This window comes from Aquarana catesbeiana, linkage group LG10 (genome assembly GCF_042186555.1).
Source record: "Aquarana catesbeiana isolate 2022-GZ linkage group LG10, ASM4218655v1, whole genome shotgun sequence".
Classification (NCBI taxonomy): Eukaryota; Metazoa; Chordata; class Amphibia; order Anura; family Ranidae; genus Aquarana; species Aquarana catesbeiana.
The window spans coordinates 8,263,201-8,280,055 of NC_133333.1; the positions used below are offsets into that span (position 1 = coordinate 8,263,201).

General features: G+C 44.5%; 1 protein-coding gene across 1 annotated transcript in view; it reads left to right on the forward strand.

Annotated features, from left to right (window-relative positions):
* The window catches only part of LOC141110289 (polymeric immunoglobulin receptor-like), a 68,054-nt gene extending 54,890 nt beyond the window's left edge, over nt 1-13,164 (forward strand). The window contains exons 6-11 of the mRNA XM_073601578.1: nt 77-385; nt 2,321-2,408; nt 3,792-3,907; nt 7,377-7,496; nt 7,599-7,621; nt 11,016-13,164. Coding sequence (XP_073457679.1) covers nt 77-385; nt 2,321-2,408; nt 3,792-3,907; nt 7,377-7,496; nt 7,599-7,621; nt 11,016-11,093 — 734 coding nt within the window. The 3' untranslated portion in view covers nt 11,094-13,164. The remainder of the gene's footprint in view (nt 1-76; nt 386-2,320; nt 2,409-3,791; nt 3,908-7,376; nt 7,497-7,598; nt 7,622-11,015) is intronic.
* Nucleotides 13,165-16,855: the final 3,691 nt, after the last annotated feature.

Here is a 16,855-nt window from a genome sequence, read left to right on the forward strand (position 1 = left end):
TTGGAATTCTACGCTTTATAATAGTGTTACACTGGAAAAACTGTGTGTATATAATATAATCTGAATCTTTCTGCAGAAGACCTCCCAGGACTGTCCGGAAACAAATTTGTCCAGGTGCCCGCCGGTGATCCGGCCAAAATCACCTGCTCTTATCCCTGTAGGTTTAGAACCGCTGAGAAGTATTGGTGCCGATGGGGAAACAACAAGTGTGAACCTATGAGAGAAGTGGAAGATAGTCAAGATAGTCAGCTGGTCACCTGCCAGACCGAGGAGCTGGTGCTCACCATCAAGTCCGTATCCCAGAAGGACAGTGGATTCTACTGGTGTGGAGTCAAAGATGGCAGCCGATACGTGGAGAGCATCACCTCGCGCCTAATTGTTGTAGGTGAGTTCTGGCCCAACAAGAGGAATGCTCATCACCAAGTCCAAAAACACATAAGAGTCTCATTTACACAAACGGGTGTCATTAATGGGGTGGCAAGCATGTTCATATCTATGTACAGAGCCAGACCAAGAGACATCTTCTGTTTGTTGGATCGCCATAGTCGTAGGTCCAACCATGCTTTCATATCTACAGCCATTTTTATTGTTGAGGATCAGAAAGAGCCATGGATTGCTATGTTGTTCAGGGTCCCCAAACTTTATAAACAAAGGACCAGTTGACTATCCTTCAAACTTTAGGAGGGGCAGACTGTGGCCAGTGGAGAAGAAAATGTCTTGGTGTCAGTGGGATTAAACAATGCCATATCATTGGTATAATTGGGAGGCATAGTGCCCCATCATTGGTGTCAGTGGGAGGAATAATGCCCCATTATTGGTGTCAGTGGAAGGAATAGTGCCCCATCATTGGTGTCAGTGGAAGGAATAGTGCCCCATCATTAGTTTCAGTGGGAAGAATAGTGTCCCATTGTTGGTGTCAGTAGGAGGAATAGTGCCCCATCATTGGTATCAGTGGGAGGAATAGTGCCCCAGCATTGGTATCAGTGGGAGGAATAGTGCCCCATCATTGGTGTCAGTGGAAGGAATAGTGCCCCATCATCGGTGCCAATGATGCTCTATTATTGTGGAATAATGTCCCATCATTAGTTTCAATGGGAAGAATAATGCCCCATCATTGGTGTCAGTGGAAGGAATAGTGCCCCATCATTAGTTTCAGTGGGAGGAATAGTGTCCCATCATTGGTATCAGTAGTAGGAATAGTGCCCCATCATTGGTATCAGTGGGATGAATAGTGCCCCAGCATTGGTATCAGTGGGAGGAATAGTGCCCCATCATTGGTGTCAGTGGAAGGAATAGTGCCCCATCATTGGTGCCAATGATGCTCCATTATTGTGGAATAATGTCCCATCATTAGTTTCAGTGGGAGGAATAATGCCCCATCATTGGTGTCAGTGGAAGGAATAGTGCCCCATCATTAGTTTCAGTGGGAGGAATAGTATCCCATTGTTGGTGTCAGTAGCAGGAATAGGGCCCCATAATTGGTATCAGTGGGAGGAATAGTGTCCCATAATTGGTATCAGTGGGAGGAATAGTGTCCCATCATTGGTATCAGTGGGAGGAATAGTGTCCCATAATTGGTATCAGTGGGAGGAATAGTGTCCCATCATTGGTATCAGTGGGGGGAATAGTGTCCCATCATTGGTATCAGTGGCAGGAATAGTGTCCCAAAATTGGTATCAGTGGGAGGAATAGTGTCCCATCATTGGTATCAGTGGGGGGAATAGTGTCCCATCATTGGTATCATTGGTATCAGTGGCAGGAATAGTGCCCCATCATTGGTATTAGTGGGAGGAATAGAGCACCATCATTGGTATCAATGGGAGGAATAGTTACAGAGTTAGTCCATATAGGTTATGATAGTGCCTCATCATTGGTATCAATAGCAGGAATAGTGCCCCATCATTGGTGTCTGTGGGAGGAATAGTGCCTCATCATTGGTATCAATAGCAGGAATAGTGCCCCGTCATTGGTGTCTGTGAGAGGAATAGTGCCCCATCATTGGTATCAATAGCAGGAATAATCCCCAGTCATTGGTGTCAGTGGGAGGAATAGTGCCCCATCATTGGTGTCAGTGGGAGGAATAGTGCCCCATCATTGGTGTCAGTGGGAGGAATAGTGCCCCATCATTGGTGTTAGTGGAAAGAATAGTACCCCATTGTCAATGGTAGTGGCAGGAACAATGCCCCACTTTTGCTGATGGTGTGGGGAATAATGCCCCAAGGGCCAGGTAAAAGTAAGCAAAGGGTCAGATCCAGCCCCATGGCTGCAGTTTGGAGACCGCTGTTGCAGTTGACTAAATGCCTGTCTTTACTTACCCCAGAACCCAGCAGGGACGTGTCCAATATCAACGCACGGGCAAACTTTGCTGGAGGGTCAAGAAACGTGCAAGTGGTTGTCACCCCTTCCAGGTTAGTCCTGAACGAGTCTGCAGAGACATCTGTTATGGTTCAGAAAATTGCCTTTTATCAGTATTATGGGCGCGGCCCGGTGGAAGCCTAAATTTTGCGTAAAGAGTCAAAGTATTTTTTTTATTGTGTTCAGTTGGTGTGCTGGGAGCCCAATTCAATGAGACCACAGATGTGATTTCATGTCCACCGATCAATTGTTTGGGGAAAAACCTTCAGAAGCCACCATCACGTGTTTTTTTTCTTTTGGGGCAATGCAGCCCATCCTCTGGTGGTTATGCTTCAATCATAAGTTTAAGCAATGGACAGAAAACTGATGGCCACCATTGGCCATCCATAGGCCAGACCATACCCAATGGTAAACATTAAAGTGTATGTACAAAACTTGTACAAAACTTGTTTTTTTTTCCAGTTTTGAGTAGAACGTAGAAGAGTTAGCACCCCTTTGGGGTTTCTACTGCTGAAGAAATATGTTCACCAAGCCCATTACACTCGGTCACTCTGTTGGCTGACCGGGTACCAGAAGCCAACCAGGGTTCCTCCAACTCCTCAACCAGGAGAAGAAGACAGCGGTACTCATTAAAATACAATGTAGGTGTAACTTTTCCAGACCAGCAAACACCAAATCCTCATCTGGGACCTTCACCTAAAAGCTGGACTCAGCCACAGTGACCAATAAGGTTACACCTGCATTAAATGGGTCAAGTGCCGCCATTTTTTTTCTCCTTTTTTGGGGGCTTTTGATGCTGTCCCCATTTGGAAAGATTCACCCACTTGATATTTTGCAGAACAAAATTGATGGGAAAACCCACATTTTTCAGTCGTCATTGGAAAAACAGGAGAGGGGAATTCCTCCAATGGTTAAACCTGTTTTGGTGACAACTGAGATGTTCCCTGGATTTGGAGAGCTAGAACTCTTACTTCCTGTGTCTCTAGGATATGAAATAACGGGAAATCTCCTTGACAGGACACAGGCAGCGAACAAAAAAAAAAATTCTTACAGAGGTCTTATCGATTCCCTACTTCGTCCAAAACCCAAAAAAGAAAACAAAACTTTGCATACACTTACAATACATACACTTAAAAAAGGTGAAGGAGTCTTTTTATTCCTAATTCCTGCTACTCTATAACCTCCTATTTCACCGTTGGCCTGTAAAACCACCCATCATTATTACGTCCGGGCCAACGGAAGGGTGCAGGAGCAAGGGTTGGCCTTCAACACTACTAGTCAAAGCTTGAAGACCAGAATCCAAGCCCCCCTCTAAGCTTCTTTAGGTGGTTATAATATGCTAACTTTTCAAAGTTTGTTGTTCACCAGACAGGTTCACTTTAATATTTTGCGACCTTTTTTTTTATTGAATACATCTTTCCTTTGCTCGTTTCTAGCCCTGACGTCAACAAGAGCGGCACCATCACCGCCGTTGTGGTCTCTGTGTGCGTCGCTGTACTGGTGGTCTGTGCTGTGTTCTTATTCCTCAGGCTGAGACAGAAGAAGAATTCGGGTAAGTATGACCATTTGTTCACATAATCTGTGATGACACTATAAAAAATGATTTATTGATTGATGGGGGGAGGGGGGCAAATAAAATTGTGCAAAACATATTCAATTTGTCAGCACAAGTTTGATTTTGAATGTCCACTTTCCTGGTCATTAAATGGCAGCAAAGTGTCTGAGAATTACAAAACATTGTATTTAACTGCTTCAGCCCCGGAAGATTTTAGCCCCCTTCCTGACCAGAGCACTTTTTGCGATTCGGCACTGCGTCGCTTTAACTGACAATTGCGCGGTCGTGCGCAAACAAAATTGACGTCCTTTTTTTTCCCCACAAATAGAGCTTTCTTTTGGTGGTATTTGATCGCCTCTGCGGTTTTTATTTTTTGCGCTATAAACAAAAAAAAGACCGACAATTTTGAAAAAAAAAAAGCAATATTTTTTACTTTTTGCTATAATAAATATCCCACAAAAATATATAAAAAAACACATTTTTTTTCCTCAGTTTAGGCCGATATGTATTCTTCTACATATTTTTGGTAAAAAAAAATCGCAATAAGCGTATATTGATTGGTTTGCGCAAAAGTTATAGCGTCTACAAAATAGGGGATAGTTTTATGGCATTTTTATTATTATTTTTTTTTATTAGCAATTTTTATCAGTGCTGCGACATTATGGCAGACACATCGGACACTTTTGACACTATTTTGGGACCAGTGTCGTTTATACAGCGATCAGTGCTATAATAATGCCCCGATTACTGTGTAAATGACACTGGCAGGGGAGGGGTTAACCACTAGGGGGCGATGAAGGGTTTAAGTGTTGTCTTAGGGAGTGATTCTAACTGTGGAGGGGGGGATGGGCTTCAAGTCACCTGACAGTGATCGCCGCTCCCGATGACAGGGAGCGGTGATCTCTGTCATGACACAAGGCAGAACAAGGGAAGTGCCTTGTTTACATAGGCACTTCCCCGTTCTGCGGCTCCGTGACACGATCACCGGGAGACCGGCAGACATCGAATCCGCAGGTCCCGCGGGCGCGGTCACGCTTTACGCGGCGGGCGCGCGCGCCTGCTGTCCCCGCCTCTTCAAGGGGATGTACAGGTACGCCCATTTGCCCACCGCTGCCATTGTGCCGGCGTGCAGCGGTCGGCAAGGGGTTAAAGGGGATCTTATGGGGACTCTAGCCTTCCCTAAAACCACTGTAGCACCCTCTAGTGAGTGCTACTAGTGTGAGAGTAGGAAAAAGCAAACTGTATTCTGGCCAGGAATAACCCGAGTCATTAAATTGGGTCAGGGATAATAGAGGTCAGGGCTGGATGACTCATCCTGGCAGCTCTCTGGTGCCTCCCCCTGGTGTCTGGAAGGTTGGAGAATGTTCTGGAACTAGAGGGTGGGGGTTATGTGGAGCTTCCATGAATATTTATGGGGTCTTAGCCAATCCCCAGAAAGTGGGCTGGCAGGGGACTGAGACAACCGCATAAATAGACATGGGCCGTTTCAGCAAGGGAGTCGGGTGGAAGATGGAGATGGAGTGCCGAGGAGAGGATGCCGGTAGCCCTTAACCACTTGAGGACCTCTTTCTGAGATTTGTCGTTTACAAGTTAAAAACAGTTTTTTTTGCTAGAAAATTACTTAGAACCCCCAAACATTATACATTTTTTTTTCTAAAACCCTAGAGCAGTGATTCTCAACCAGGGTTCCTCCAGAGGTTGCTAGGGGTTCCTTCAGCATTGGGCAATTTCTGCCTCTCAGATAAGTTCCCACCGACACCACTGATCTTTTTAGCTATCTGTAAGGAGGTAATTCTTCCCAATGACCACAAGTGTAAGGACCATTCCTCTCACTGACCATCACACTAATGTATCATGAGTTGTAGATTTCTCATTTTTAGAAGGGTTCCCTGAGACCGCAGAACTATTTCAAGGGTTCCTCTGTGTTGAAAAGGTTGCGAAAAGCTGCCCTAGAGAATAAAATGGCGGTCGTTGCAATACTTTCTGTCACACTGTATTTGCGCAGCGGTCTTACAAGCTCACTATTTTTGGAAACAAATACACTTTTTTGAATTAAAAAAATGAGACAACAGTAAAGTTTTTGAAAGCCTCCTGTAGGGGCCTCAGCACACAGAGGGGCCCAGACAGCAGGGGGATCAAAACGGCGGGCGGGCGGGGGGGGCAATTACAGAGGAGTCAAAACATAAGGGAGAGAGAGGCGACAGGCAGCTGCTGTTGCGGAAGTTTTTAATAAATGAAATTGTTTAAAAACAATCCACTCACTCTCCATGTCAAAGCTGTGGGCATGTCAGTCTGTGACGTCCGCTGCCCCATTCTCCTCTCCGATCCACGCTGCTGTTTCATTGAATCGCTGGAGGAAGCCAAGAATGCAGAGCCGGGGAAACTGCAGTGAGCTGTCAGATAGCCTGGGACGCTGTGACCAATCAGAGCGTTCCGGAGGCTTAACAACGCCTCCATCATCAGAGACTGACAGTTCACATGGGTCACGTCAGCTCTCTGTTTTCTCCAGCAATTCAGTGATAACAGCAGCGTGGATCGGGAGAATGGGACAGCGCACTTCACAGACTGACATGCCTACAGCTCTGACATGGAGAGCGAGTTTTGACTCCCATATGTTTTGACTCCTCTGTAATTGCCCCCCCTACTCTGTAATTGCCCCCTCTCCTCTGTAATTGCCCCCCCTACTCTGCTCTGTAATTGTCCCCTCTCCTCTGTAATTGCCCCCCTACTCTGTAATTGCCCCGCCTTCTCTGTAATTACCTGCTGCTCCGATCCTCCTGCTGTCTGGGCCCCCCTGTGTGCTCGGGCCCCCTGGTATCCCCTGTCGGGGTATTGGAAGGAGGAGGATTTGTGCTGGTAGGGGAAGAAGATTTGTAATAGGAGGGGATGGGGATAATGGCACCCCAATCGTGAAGCGAAACTTCTTTTGGGTGACAGGCATCCCACGATTCTGTTTACGTGATTTTACCGCGATTTGTCAGGTGACAATCGCGGCAAAATCGTGCCGCGGTTGGGGTGCCGTGTCGTGCGTCGCTAAAGTGTTCAGGTTTGGCTTGAAGAAAAGGTGGCAACCCTAGGTGCTACACCACCTAATGCAGTTTCCTGTGATAGGGTGTCAGCCCTGCTGCACTGCACCTAAATTCAGAGCAGAGTTGTCACCCCCATGTACAGCGGGATAAGATGATGTTGCAGGGTGTGGTGGTGATGCAACTGCTGATTTACAAGCCTGAAAAAAAAAAGGCAGTTCTACTTTAAAGTAGCCTTCTAAATACTTGCTGGTGTCCATGCTGCTCTGTACCCCTCAGTACTAACGGGGTTCTGAAATTCCCTAGCTGCTCATTTGTTCCCAGGACAGAGAATCAGAAAGTATTAAAGCCAGTGGATCAACATGACAGCCAGGAAGCTGGCATTCCCAGCAATGGCATCCTTCATATTTTCATTGTTATGTCTCCTTGTCCCTCCACAGATTTGGTCTCTGTTGGTAGTTACCGGACTAATATAAGTATGTCTGACCTGGACCACAACACCGGCAAAGAGAACCCGGCGGTGACCGACCTGCAGGAGACTGATATCAGCCGCTTCGAAGGTATGAATTTCATTTCTTAGTGGCCTTCAAGCTGGCCTGTTGATGCAGAATGAACTAATCTTAATTTTCTCCTTTTTCCCTATTTTTTTACTACTTTCTAAGATTCACCAAAGACAAAGAAAAAGGTAAGTCACCCATCCAGACAGGTTGAAGAAATCAAGACACGATGAGGGTGATTAGGGTGGGATTAGGTAGACCTGTACATATGGGCTGCACAAGCAAAGGGGCTGCTTCTCCCTTTATAGAGTTCAGGCACCATCGTCAGTAGAGGGCACGGAAACCATGGAGTAGGGTTTGGAACCCAATGAAACGGTATGACTAGTACCGAGACAGGTTTGTCTAGTGCCCAGGGCAAGGATGCCATTGTTCTGAGGAGGGCTGCAAGATGGCAGGCATTACTTCATAAAGTTGGTCACACCACATACTAAGTCACTGGACACCTGAGCGCAGGAGCAATTTCTACTGTAGGGTTTGGAACCCAATGAAACGGTGTAACTAGTACCAAGACAGGTTTGTCTAGTGCCCAGGGCAAGGATGCCGAACTGCACCCCCTCTCCGACTCTCAATGCATGTCGTGGAATGTATCTACTGCCTGTGTTCATTCTTTGCCCCCTTGCTCTGCTGTACCCAAGGCAGCTTCCACTCTTGCCCACCCCTTGTCCCGGCCCTGAGTATAACCATATAGGTTATGGTGAAACCGGACTAAATGAAACTAAAAAAAGCCCTCCTGCCAGTGTGTAGCACAGCAAAGCCCTCTTAAAACAGAAGGCATTTGCATGTTTCACCCCATTACTTCTAGCAGGAAATACATATTTATCCCCACTTGTCTTAGGCCAAGTGCAGTTTGCAGGACGCCATGGCCTGGGGTCGTGATTTGCCACGTGGTTGCGTTTGAGCAACTCACATCCTGTCTAGACACTCAGAGTAGTAACAGGGGGAAGTTGAAAACATGCTGATATCAGAACTTAAAAATACTCGCTCTGTGTTTTTATGTTCACAATAGTTACATTGTTACAACTATAATGGATTTTATGTTGTCAAGAAATGATAACCCCCCCCCCCCCCCAAAAAAAAAGAAAGAAAAATCCAAAGATGTATGCTGCTGTCATTAGACAGGGTCACTACATGAACTGCATTATACAGAATAATTTACAGTTCTGAGATGGTCTAAAGCAGGGGTCGGCAACCTCGGCCCTCCAGCTGTTTTGAAACTACAAGTCCCATGAGACATTGCAAGACCCTGACAATCACAGGCATGACCCCTAGAGGCAGAGGCATGATGGGATTTGTAGTTTGAGCACAGCTGGAGGGCCGCCGAGGTTGCCTACCCCTGGTCTAAAGGTAAGGCTGTACATTATGGTGCCGGGATTAAACGCTGGTATCTATTGGCGTAATAGTGGTTTGTCTTTGGAAAGGCTCCAGGCTGGGAGCATTGAAAATTAAGGACATACAAATTTCAGATAAAAAAGTTTTCATTTCACTAATTGTTTACAAAAAACTGGAGGTTTCAGCAAAATGTTGCCAGTTCAATAGAGTAGAGTGCATTGGAGTTAATGGGGATGGTCTCATTAAAAACCACCCTTATTTTGCAATTTTGGTTCCAATGCATTTTGCTGGAATGGCAACATTTTTCCAAAATCTGCTTTTTTTGACAACATTTATGAAAAATTACGAATGACAGTTTAACTACTCCTTAGTGGCAATAACGATTTACCTCATTGGTGAGGATGGGTTTTACTTTGAAGAACCAAAGCTGTGCTGAGCTTTTCCTGTTGCAGCAATTCTTAATCCAAATGCCGCAGTGGCTTTCCTAGCGGCTTGTCCAGTGGTTTCAATGGCTTCTGCAATGTCCTGTCCAAAGGCTGCAATGGCTTATCCAAAGATGTTGCCCATGGGATGACCAATGGACGCAATGACTTGTCCAATGGTTCATTCAATGTCTGTAATGGCTTATCCAAAGATTTGCCTATGGGATGACCAATGTCTGAAATATCTTGTCCAATGGTTCATCCAATGTCTATAATGGCCTATACAAAGATTTGCCCATGGAATGACCAATGGCATGTCCAATGGTGTATCCAATGGCTGCAATAGCATTATCCAATGATTCATCGAACGGCAGCAATGGCTTATTCAAAGATTTGCCCATGGGATGACCAATGGCTGCAATGGCTTGTCAAATGGCTTATTCAATATCCACAGTTGCCTATCCAAAGATTTGTCCATGGGATGACCAATGGCTGCATTGGCTTGTCCAACTGCTCATTCATGTCCTGTCCAATGGCTGCAAGGGCTTATCTAAAGATTTTGCCCATGGGATGACCAATGGACGCAATGACTTGTCCAATGATTCATCCAATGTCTGTAATGGCTTATCCAAAGATTTGCCCATGGGATGACCAATGTCTGAAATGGCTTGTCCAATGGTTCATCCAATGTCTGTAATGGCCTATACAATGATTTGTCCATGGAATGACCAATGGCATGTCCAATGGTGTATCCAATGGCTACAACAGCATTATTGAATGTTTCATCGAACGGCTGCAATGGCTTATTAAAATATATGCCCATGGGATGACCAATGTCTGAAATGGCTTGTCCAATGGTTCATCCAATGTTTGTAATTACCTATACAAAGATTTGCCTATGGAATGACCAATGGCATGTCCAATGGTGTATCCAATGACTGCAATAACATTATCCAATGATTCATCGAACGGGCTGCAATGGCTTATTCAAAGATTTGCCCATGGGATGACCAATGGCTGCAATGGTTTGTCAAATGGCTTATTCAATATCCACAATTGCCTATCCAAAGATTTGTCCATGGGATTACCAATGGCTGCATTGGCTTGTCCAACGGCTCATTCAATAATTACAGTGGTTTATCAAGGGATGACCAATGGCATGTCCAATGGCTCATCTAATGGCTACAATAGTTTGTCCAATGGCTCCAATGAAGTGTTCAATGGCTCGTCCAGTGTCTGCAATGGCTTGTCCAATGGCTCACCCTATGTCTTGTACAAATGCTCATTAAAATGCCTGCAAAGTCTTATCCATTGGCTTGATTAATGGCTTGTAATATTGCCTTCAGTATAATCTGCTCTAAACAAAATATTTCAGAATAGAAGGGTTCCTATAAGCTCTTACCCACAATCCATCTTGATTTTTCCTATGTTGTTTAAGTCTCGCAGTCATCCCAGTAAAGTATAAAACGAGACAAGACAAGAGAACATACCCTGTTTCCCCAAAAATAAGGTGTGATTGTCGGTGATGGCTGCAATATAAGCCCTAACCTCCAAATAAGCCCTAGTTAAAGTCCTTGTAGGTGTTATTTTCAGGGTAGGGCTTATTTTCGGGGAAACAGGGTAGGGCTTATTTGGGGGGTAGAGCTTATATTGCAGCCATCACTGACAATCACGCTAGGTCTTATTTTCGGGTATATAAAATTAACTCAACCCCTGTAGAACAATGGTGGTGATTTCCTCACCTAAACGACTTTCATGTGTATCATTACAGGGATCCCGAGAGAACCTGGATTATTCCTGCTTCCTGATCAATAATATTGGCAACCCTAATGAGCAAGTGGTTGAATAATGGGCGCTCTGCCCATCCCATGTGCTTTAGGCCACTCCTGCTTGCTAGAGATCTGTGCACACTCCAATGAAATGCAATAGCTAAAGGAATCAAATCTATATTCTGATGTGATAACTTCAATGTGCTGCAACCTGCGTGTGAATGCGGAAATTCATAAAATAATGGGCACAGCAAGTGTGCGTGAAGCGGGAACTCACTGCAGAAATCTTACCAATAGAAGTATTTTAGCCTGTTAAAAAAAATGATGTGAAAATACTACAGCTGCTTATGATTCAATACAGTACCTGTAATTGATATACTACTCTAAATCACATATGATTTTACAAAAATAAAATATACAATTATAAAAAAATAATGATACAAGGATTAGGGTGAAAGAACATATATTCTTAGTATTTTGTGTTATTATTTTGTACTGTAAGTGTAAACATGGGTTACCATTAAAATGTGTGTAGCCCTTACCCAAGCATTGCAATTGCAAGCTGCTATACCTGGGCGTCTTGCTTCTGTGTGCAGATCCTTTGATATCTGCAATCTTCAAACTAGTAGATGGGGTTTCCTTTAGGCTGGTTATTGTCTAGGAACCATCCTAGAGCTGAGCTTCCTACCCAGAGAGGAAGAACCTCAATCCTGAGAAAAAACCTTCATACAGAGCCAATCCCTCCATTCTGAGCATAATTCCCCACAGAGGGCCAGATCCTCCATGCAAAGACAGGAATTCCATCTGAAAGCAGAACCCCCATCCCAACGAAGACCCTCTATCCAGAAGCAGACTCCCCATAAAATGGCTGACCCTCCATAATGATTCAGACATCCCCATCCAGGGACAGACCCTATATACCAAGACAGATCCTTTGTACAGAGCCAGTCCCCCCATCCTGAGCAGAAGCTCCATCTCAATGAAGACCTTCTACTCAGAAGAAGACTCCCCATAAAAAGGCAGACCCTCCATACTGAGACAGACCACCCCATCCACAGACAGACCCTCCATACAGGGTCAGCTCCTTCATCCCTTGTATAATCCCCCATAGAGAGGCAATCCCTCTATACAGAGACAGGACCTCCATCCCTAAACAGAACCACCATCCTAACAAAGAGCCTCTATCCAGGAGCAGACTCCCCATTACAATGCAGACTCTCCATACTGAAACAGACCTCCCCATCCAGAGACAGGCCCTTTTTACCAAGACAGAACCTCCGATACAGAGTCAATCCTTGTATCCCCAGCATAGTCTTTTATAAAGAAGTTGACCCTCCATACTGAGACAGACACCCCCATCCAAAGACAGACCCTCAATACTGAGACAGACCCTCCATTCCCAGCATAATCTTCCATAAAGAAGCAGACCCTCAATACCAAGACACAACCCCTCATCTAGAAACGGACCTTCCATACAGAGACATGACCTCCATCCTGAAGCAAAACCACCATCATCCCAACGAAGACCTTCTACCTAGAAGCAGACTCCCCATTAAAATGCAGACTCTCCATGCTGAGACAGACCTCTCCATCCAAAGACAGGCCCTATTTACCAAGACAGAAGCTCCATACAGAGCCAATCCCTTTATCCCAAGCATAATCATTCATAAAGAAGTAGACTCTCCATACTGAGACAGACACAACCATCAAGAGACAGACCCTCAATGCTGAGATGTAACCCCCACACATATAGAAACACTCCATACGGAGACTGGAAATCCATACTGAAGCAGAATCATCACCACCCCAAAGAGGACCCTCCATCCAGACTTCTTCACAAAGGGGCAGACCCTCCATACCAAGATAGATCCCCATCCATAGACCGACTTTCTACACTGAGACAGATCCTTCACACAAAGACAATCCCTCTATTCCCAGCATAATCCTCCATAAAGAAGCAGACCCTTGATACCAAGACCCAAACCCCCCCCCATCCAGTAACAGACCTGCCATACAGAGACAAGGACTTCCAGACTGAAGCAGAACCACCATTCCAAAGAACCCCTATACAAAGGTTTCATGTTCTAAAGCAGCCAATGTCTGCCTTATCAATTATCATTTTTTAAATAAACATAATTCTACCTTTTAAAATTTGCTTGGTGTTGCCATTTTCTTTTGATTCACATCTTATTAATTGGTTGTATTGTTTATGTCTTGCTGCAAAACTACTGCTGTGCTTCCTTGCAAATAAAATTGCAAACAAAATTTTCTTGCAGTTATCAGATAGAGCCTTTGTTATTACTTTGGTCAAACTGAAAGTGTTGGGTTCAATAAAATATACACGTGTGTTTTTAAGGGAAAACTGGGTACCTGTACCTGAGCATTTCTGCTTGTATATGTAGATCCCATTATATCTATAAATTGCAAACGAGTGGACGGGGCCTAGGAACCATTCCAAAGCGGACCCTCCACCCCGAGCATAGTACTCGACACACAGATCCTACATACAGAGGCAGAACCTCAATCCCAAGATAGACCCTTCATACAAAGCCAGTCCCTTGATCCTAAGTATAATATTTTATAGAGAGGCAGACCTTCCATACAGAGGAAGGGCCTCAATCCCGAAACAGGAGCTCCATCCCAGAGAAGACCCTCCACCCTGAAGTAGATTCCCCATAAAAAGGCAGACCCTCCATATCGAGACAGGCCCCCCGTCCACAGACAGGCCTTCAATACAACAACAGAATCACCATAGTCAATTCCTTCATCCCTGTTATAATCCTCTATAGGGAGGCAGACCCTGCATACAGAGACAGGACCCCAATCCCAGAAGCAGGAGTTCCATCCACATTAAGTCAGTTCCTTCATCCCTATTATAATCCTCCATAGAGAGACAGACCCTCCATACAGAGACAGGACCTCCATACCTAAGTAGGAGTTCCATCCCAATGAAGACCCTCCACTTAGAAGAGGACTCTCCATAAATAAAGATACCCTCCATACAGAGGCAGACCCCCCATGCACAGACAGGCCTTCAATACACAGACAGACTCACCATAGTCAGTCCCTTTATCCCTTTTATAATCCTCCATAGAGAGGCAGACCCTCCATACAGAGACAGGATCTCCATCCTGAAGTTGAACCACCATCCCAACAAAGACCCTCTATCCAGAAGCAGACTCCCCATTAAAAAGAAGGTCCTCCATACTGAGACAGACCTCCCCATCCACAGACAGACCTTTTATACAACAACAGAATCACCATAGTCAGTCCCTTCATCCATATTATAATCCTCCATAGAGAGGCAGACCCTCCATACAGAGACAGGACCTCCGTCCCGAAGCAGGAGTTTCATCCCAATGAAGACCCTCCATCCAGAAGAGGACTCTCCATAAAAAAGCATTTCCTCCATACAGAGACAACCCCCCCCCCCCATGCACAGACAGGCTTTCAATACAAAGACAAAATCACCATAGTCAATCCCTTTATCCCTTTTATAATCCTCCATAGAGAGGCAGACCCTCCATACAGAGACAGGATCTCCATCCTGAAGTTGAACCACCATCCCAACGAAGACGCTCTATCCAGAAGCAGACTCCCCATTAAAACAGAAGTCCATCCATCAGGGGCGTTGCTAGGTCTACAACAGATCTGGGGGTAGAGCCCATAGCAGCGTAGTAAAGAAAGTCATATGCTTGGGTGAGCATACACATGTATATAATATGTGTGTGTGTGCATATATCCCCAGAGAGTCCCCCCTTACATTAGGGTCCCCAGAGAGCCCCCCACTTACATCAGGGTTCCCAGAGAGCCTCCCTTACATTAGGGTCCCCAGAGAGCCTCCCCCTTAAATCAGGGTCCCCAGAGAGCCTCCCCTTAAATTATCGTCCCCAGAGAGCCTCCCCCTTAAATCAGGGTCCCCAGAGAGCCGCCACCCTGCATCAGGGTCCCCAGAGAGCCCCCCCACTTACATCAGGGTCCCCAGAGAGCCTCCCCTCCCCTTGTAGACCCGTGCAGAGACTCGAGGGTTTTAGCCCCAAAAGCCACCCCCTAGCGACGCCACTGCCCTCCATACTCATTATAGTCAGTCCCTTTGTCCCTATTTTAAACCTCCATAGAAAGGCAGACCCTCCATCCCAAAGTAGAACCACCATTCCAGTGAAGAACTTCCATACAGTGAAGCAGAACCTCAAACCTGAGATAGAAACTTAATACAGAGCCAGTCCCTCCATCCTGAGCATAATCCTCCATCCAGAGAAAGACCCTCCATAATGAGACAGATCTTCCATATAGAGCCAGTCCCCCCATCCCCACCCTTATTCTGCATAAAGAAGCAGACCTTCCATGTCGAGACAGACACCCCCATCCAGAGACAGACCCTCAATGGACATGTGAGATCCGTTTCATTACGAATCTAATTCGGACCAAATTTTCCTTGTTTCGAAGACTGGGATGTATCCGAATTTACGAATGAAAATTCGTATATAAATAAATTTGAATTAGAAATGGAAACATATTGCAGCAAATACAGTAAGGTATACAAATTAAATATAATGATTCCTACTTAGGCTGCTTTATAGAATAGAAAAGAATAGAACAGAAGAAAACAGAATAGAATACAATAGAACATAAAGAAATAGAATAGAATAAAAAACAGAATAGAATATAAAGGAATGAAATAGAAAATAAAGGAAAAGAATAGAAAAAAAAAACAGAATATAAAATAAAGAAATAGAAAAAAACAGAATAGAATACAATAGAATAGAAAGGAATATAATAGAAAAAAAAGGAATAGAATATAAAAAAACAGAAAATAATAGATCAAAAAAGAATAGAATGGAAGAGAAAGTAATAGAAAAGAATAGAATAAAATAAAAAAGAATAGAATATAAAATAAAAGAATAGAATAGAAAAAAAATAGAATAGATTAATCAGAATAGAAAAAAATAGAACAAACATAGCTGTCTTCCAAAACTTGATTAGAAAATAACAAATATACAAAGCAAATGTGAATATAGGAAACAAATTGTGAAAACGAATCATTCTAGCATAATGAATATGACGAAAACGACAAATTATTAACTTAATTAACGATGTGAAAAAAAACAAGTTTTTCCATCGTGCACATGTGTAACAATCGATAATGACACAGACCCTCCATGCTGTGATGGAACCGCCATACATATAAAAAAAACTCCATACAGAGACAGGACCCCCCCCCCATAGTGAAGCAGAATCAACACCCCAAAGAAGACCCTCCATCCAGAAGCAGACTCTTCATAAAGGGGAAGACCCTCCATACCAAGACAGACTCTCTGTTCCTAGAAAGATCCTCCATACAGAGTCGGTCCCTCCATTTCCCAATATAATAACATTTTTAAAAAATCCTTTTTTTTTTTCTACAAAAAGAATTGGATAAAGTGGGGGACAGTTTGGTTTATGTCACTGTCTATGGCCCAGAAGGAAGATCTGACCCATCACTGGTGCTGCCATGGCTAGCTGGGCACCGGCGGTGGCACCAGAACACTGGGATTAGATACGTTGTATCAGCATAACGGGCAGCAGAACTAGAGTTTTCCAAAAGAGAGTTTAGCAGGCCTGATATTTTCTCAGGACAGGATTGCTTTACATTTTAGCGCCATCTGGTGTGAGGAAGGAACATAACTTCAAATACCAGTAGAGTCACATGATTGCCATCTGCTGGTGGTGCAGGGAGTGACTGAAAGTCCATAAAAATTGCAAAAAAATCTATGCAAATACCCAAAGGCTGACTCCTCAAAAATGTATGTTTATTGAATAAAAAGGGGGGTTGTGGTCGCACTGTCCTAGCTTTACGGGAGGG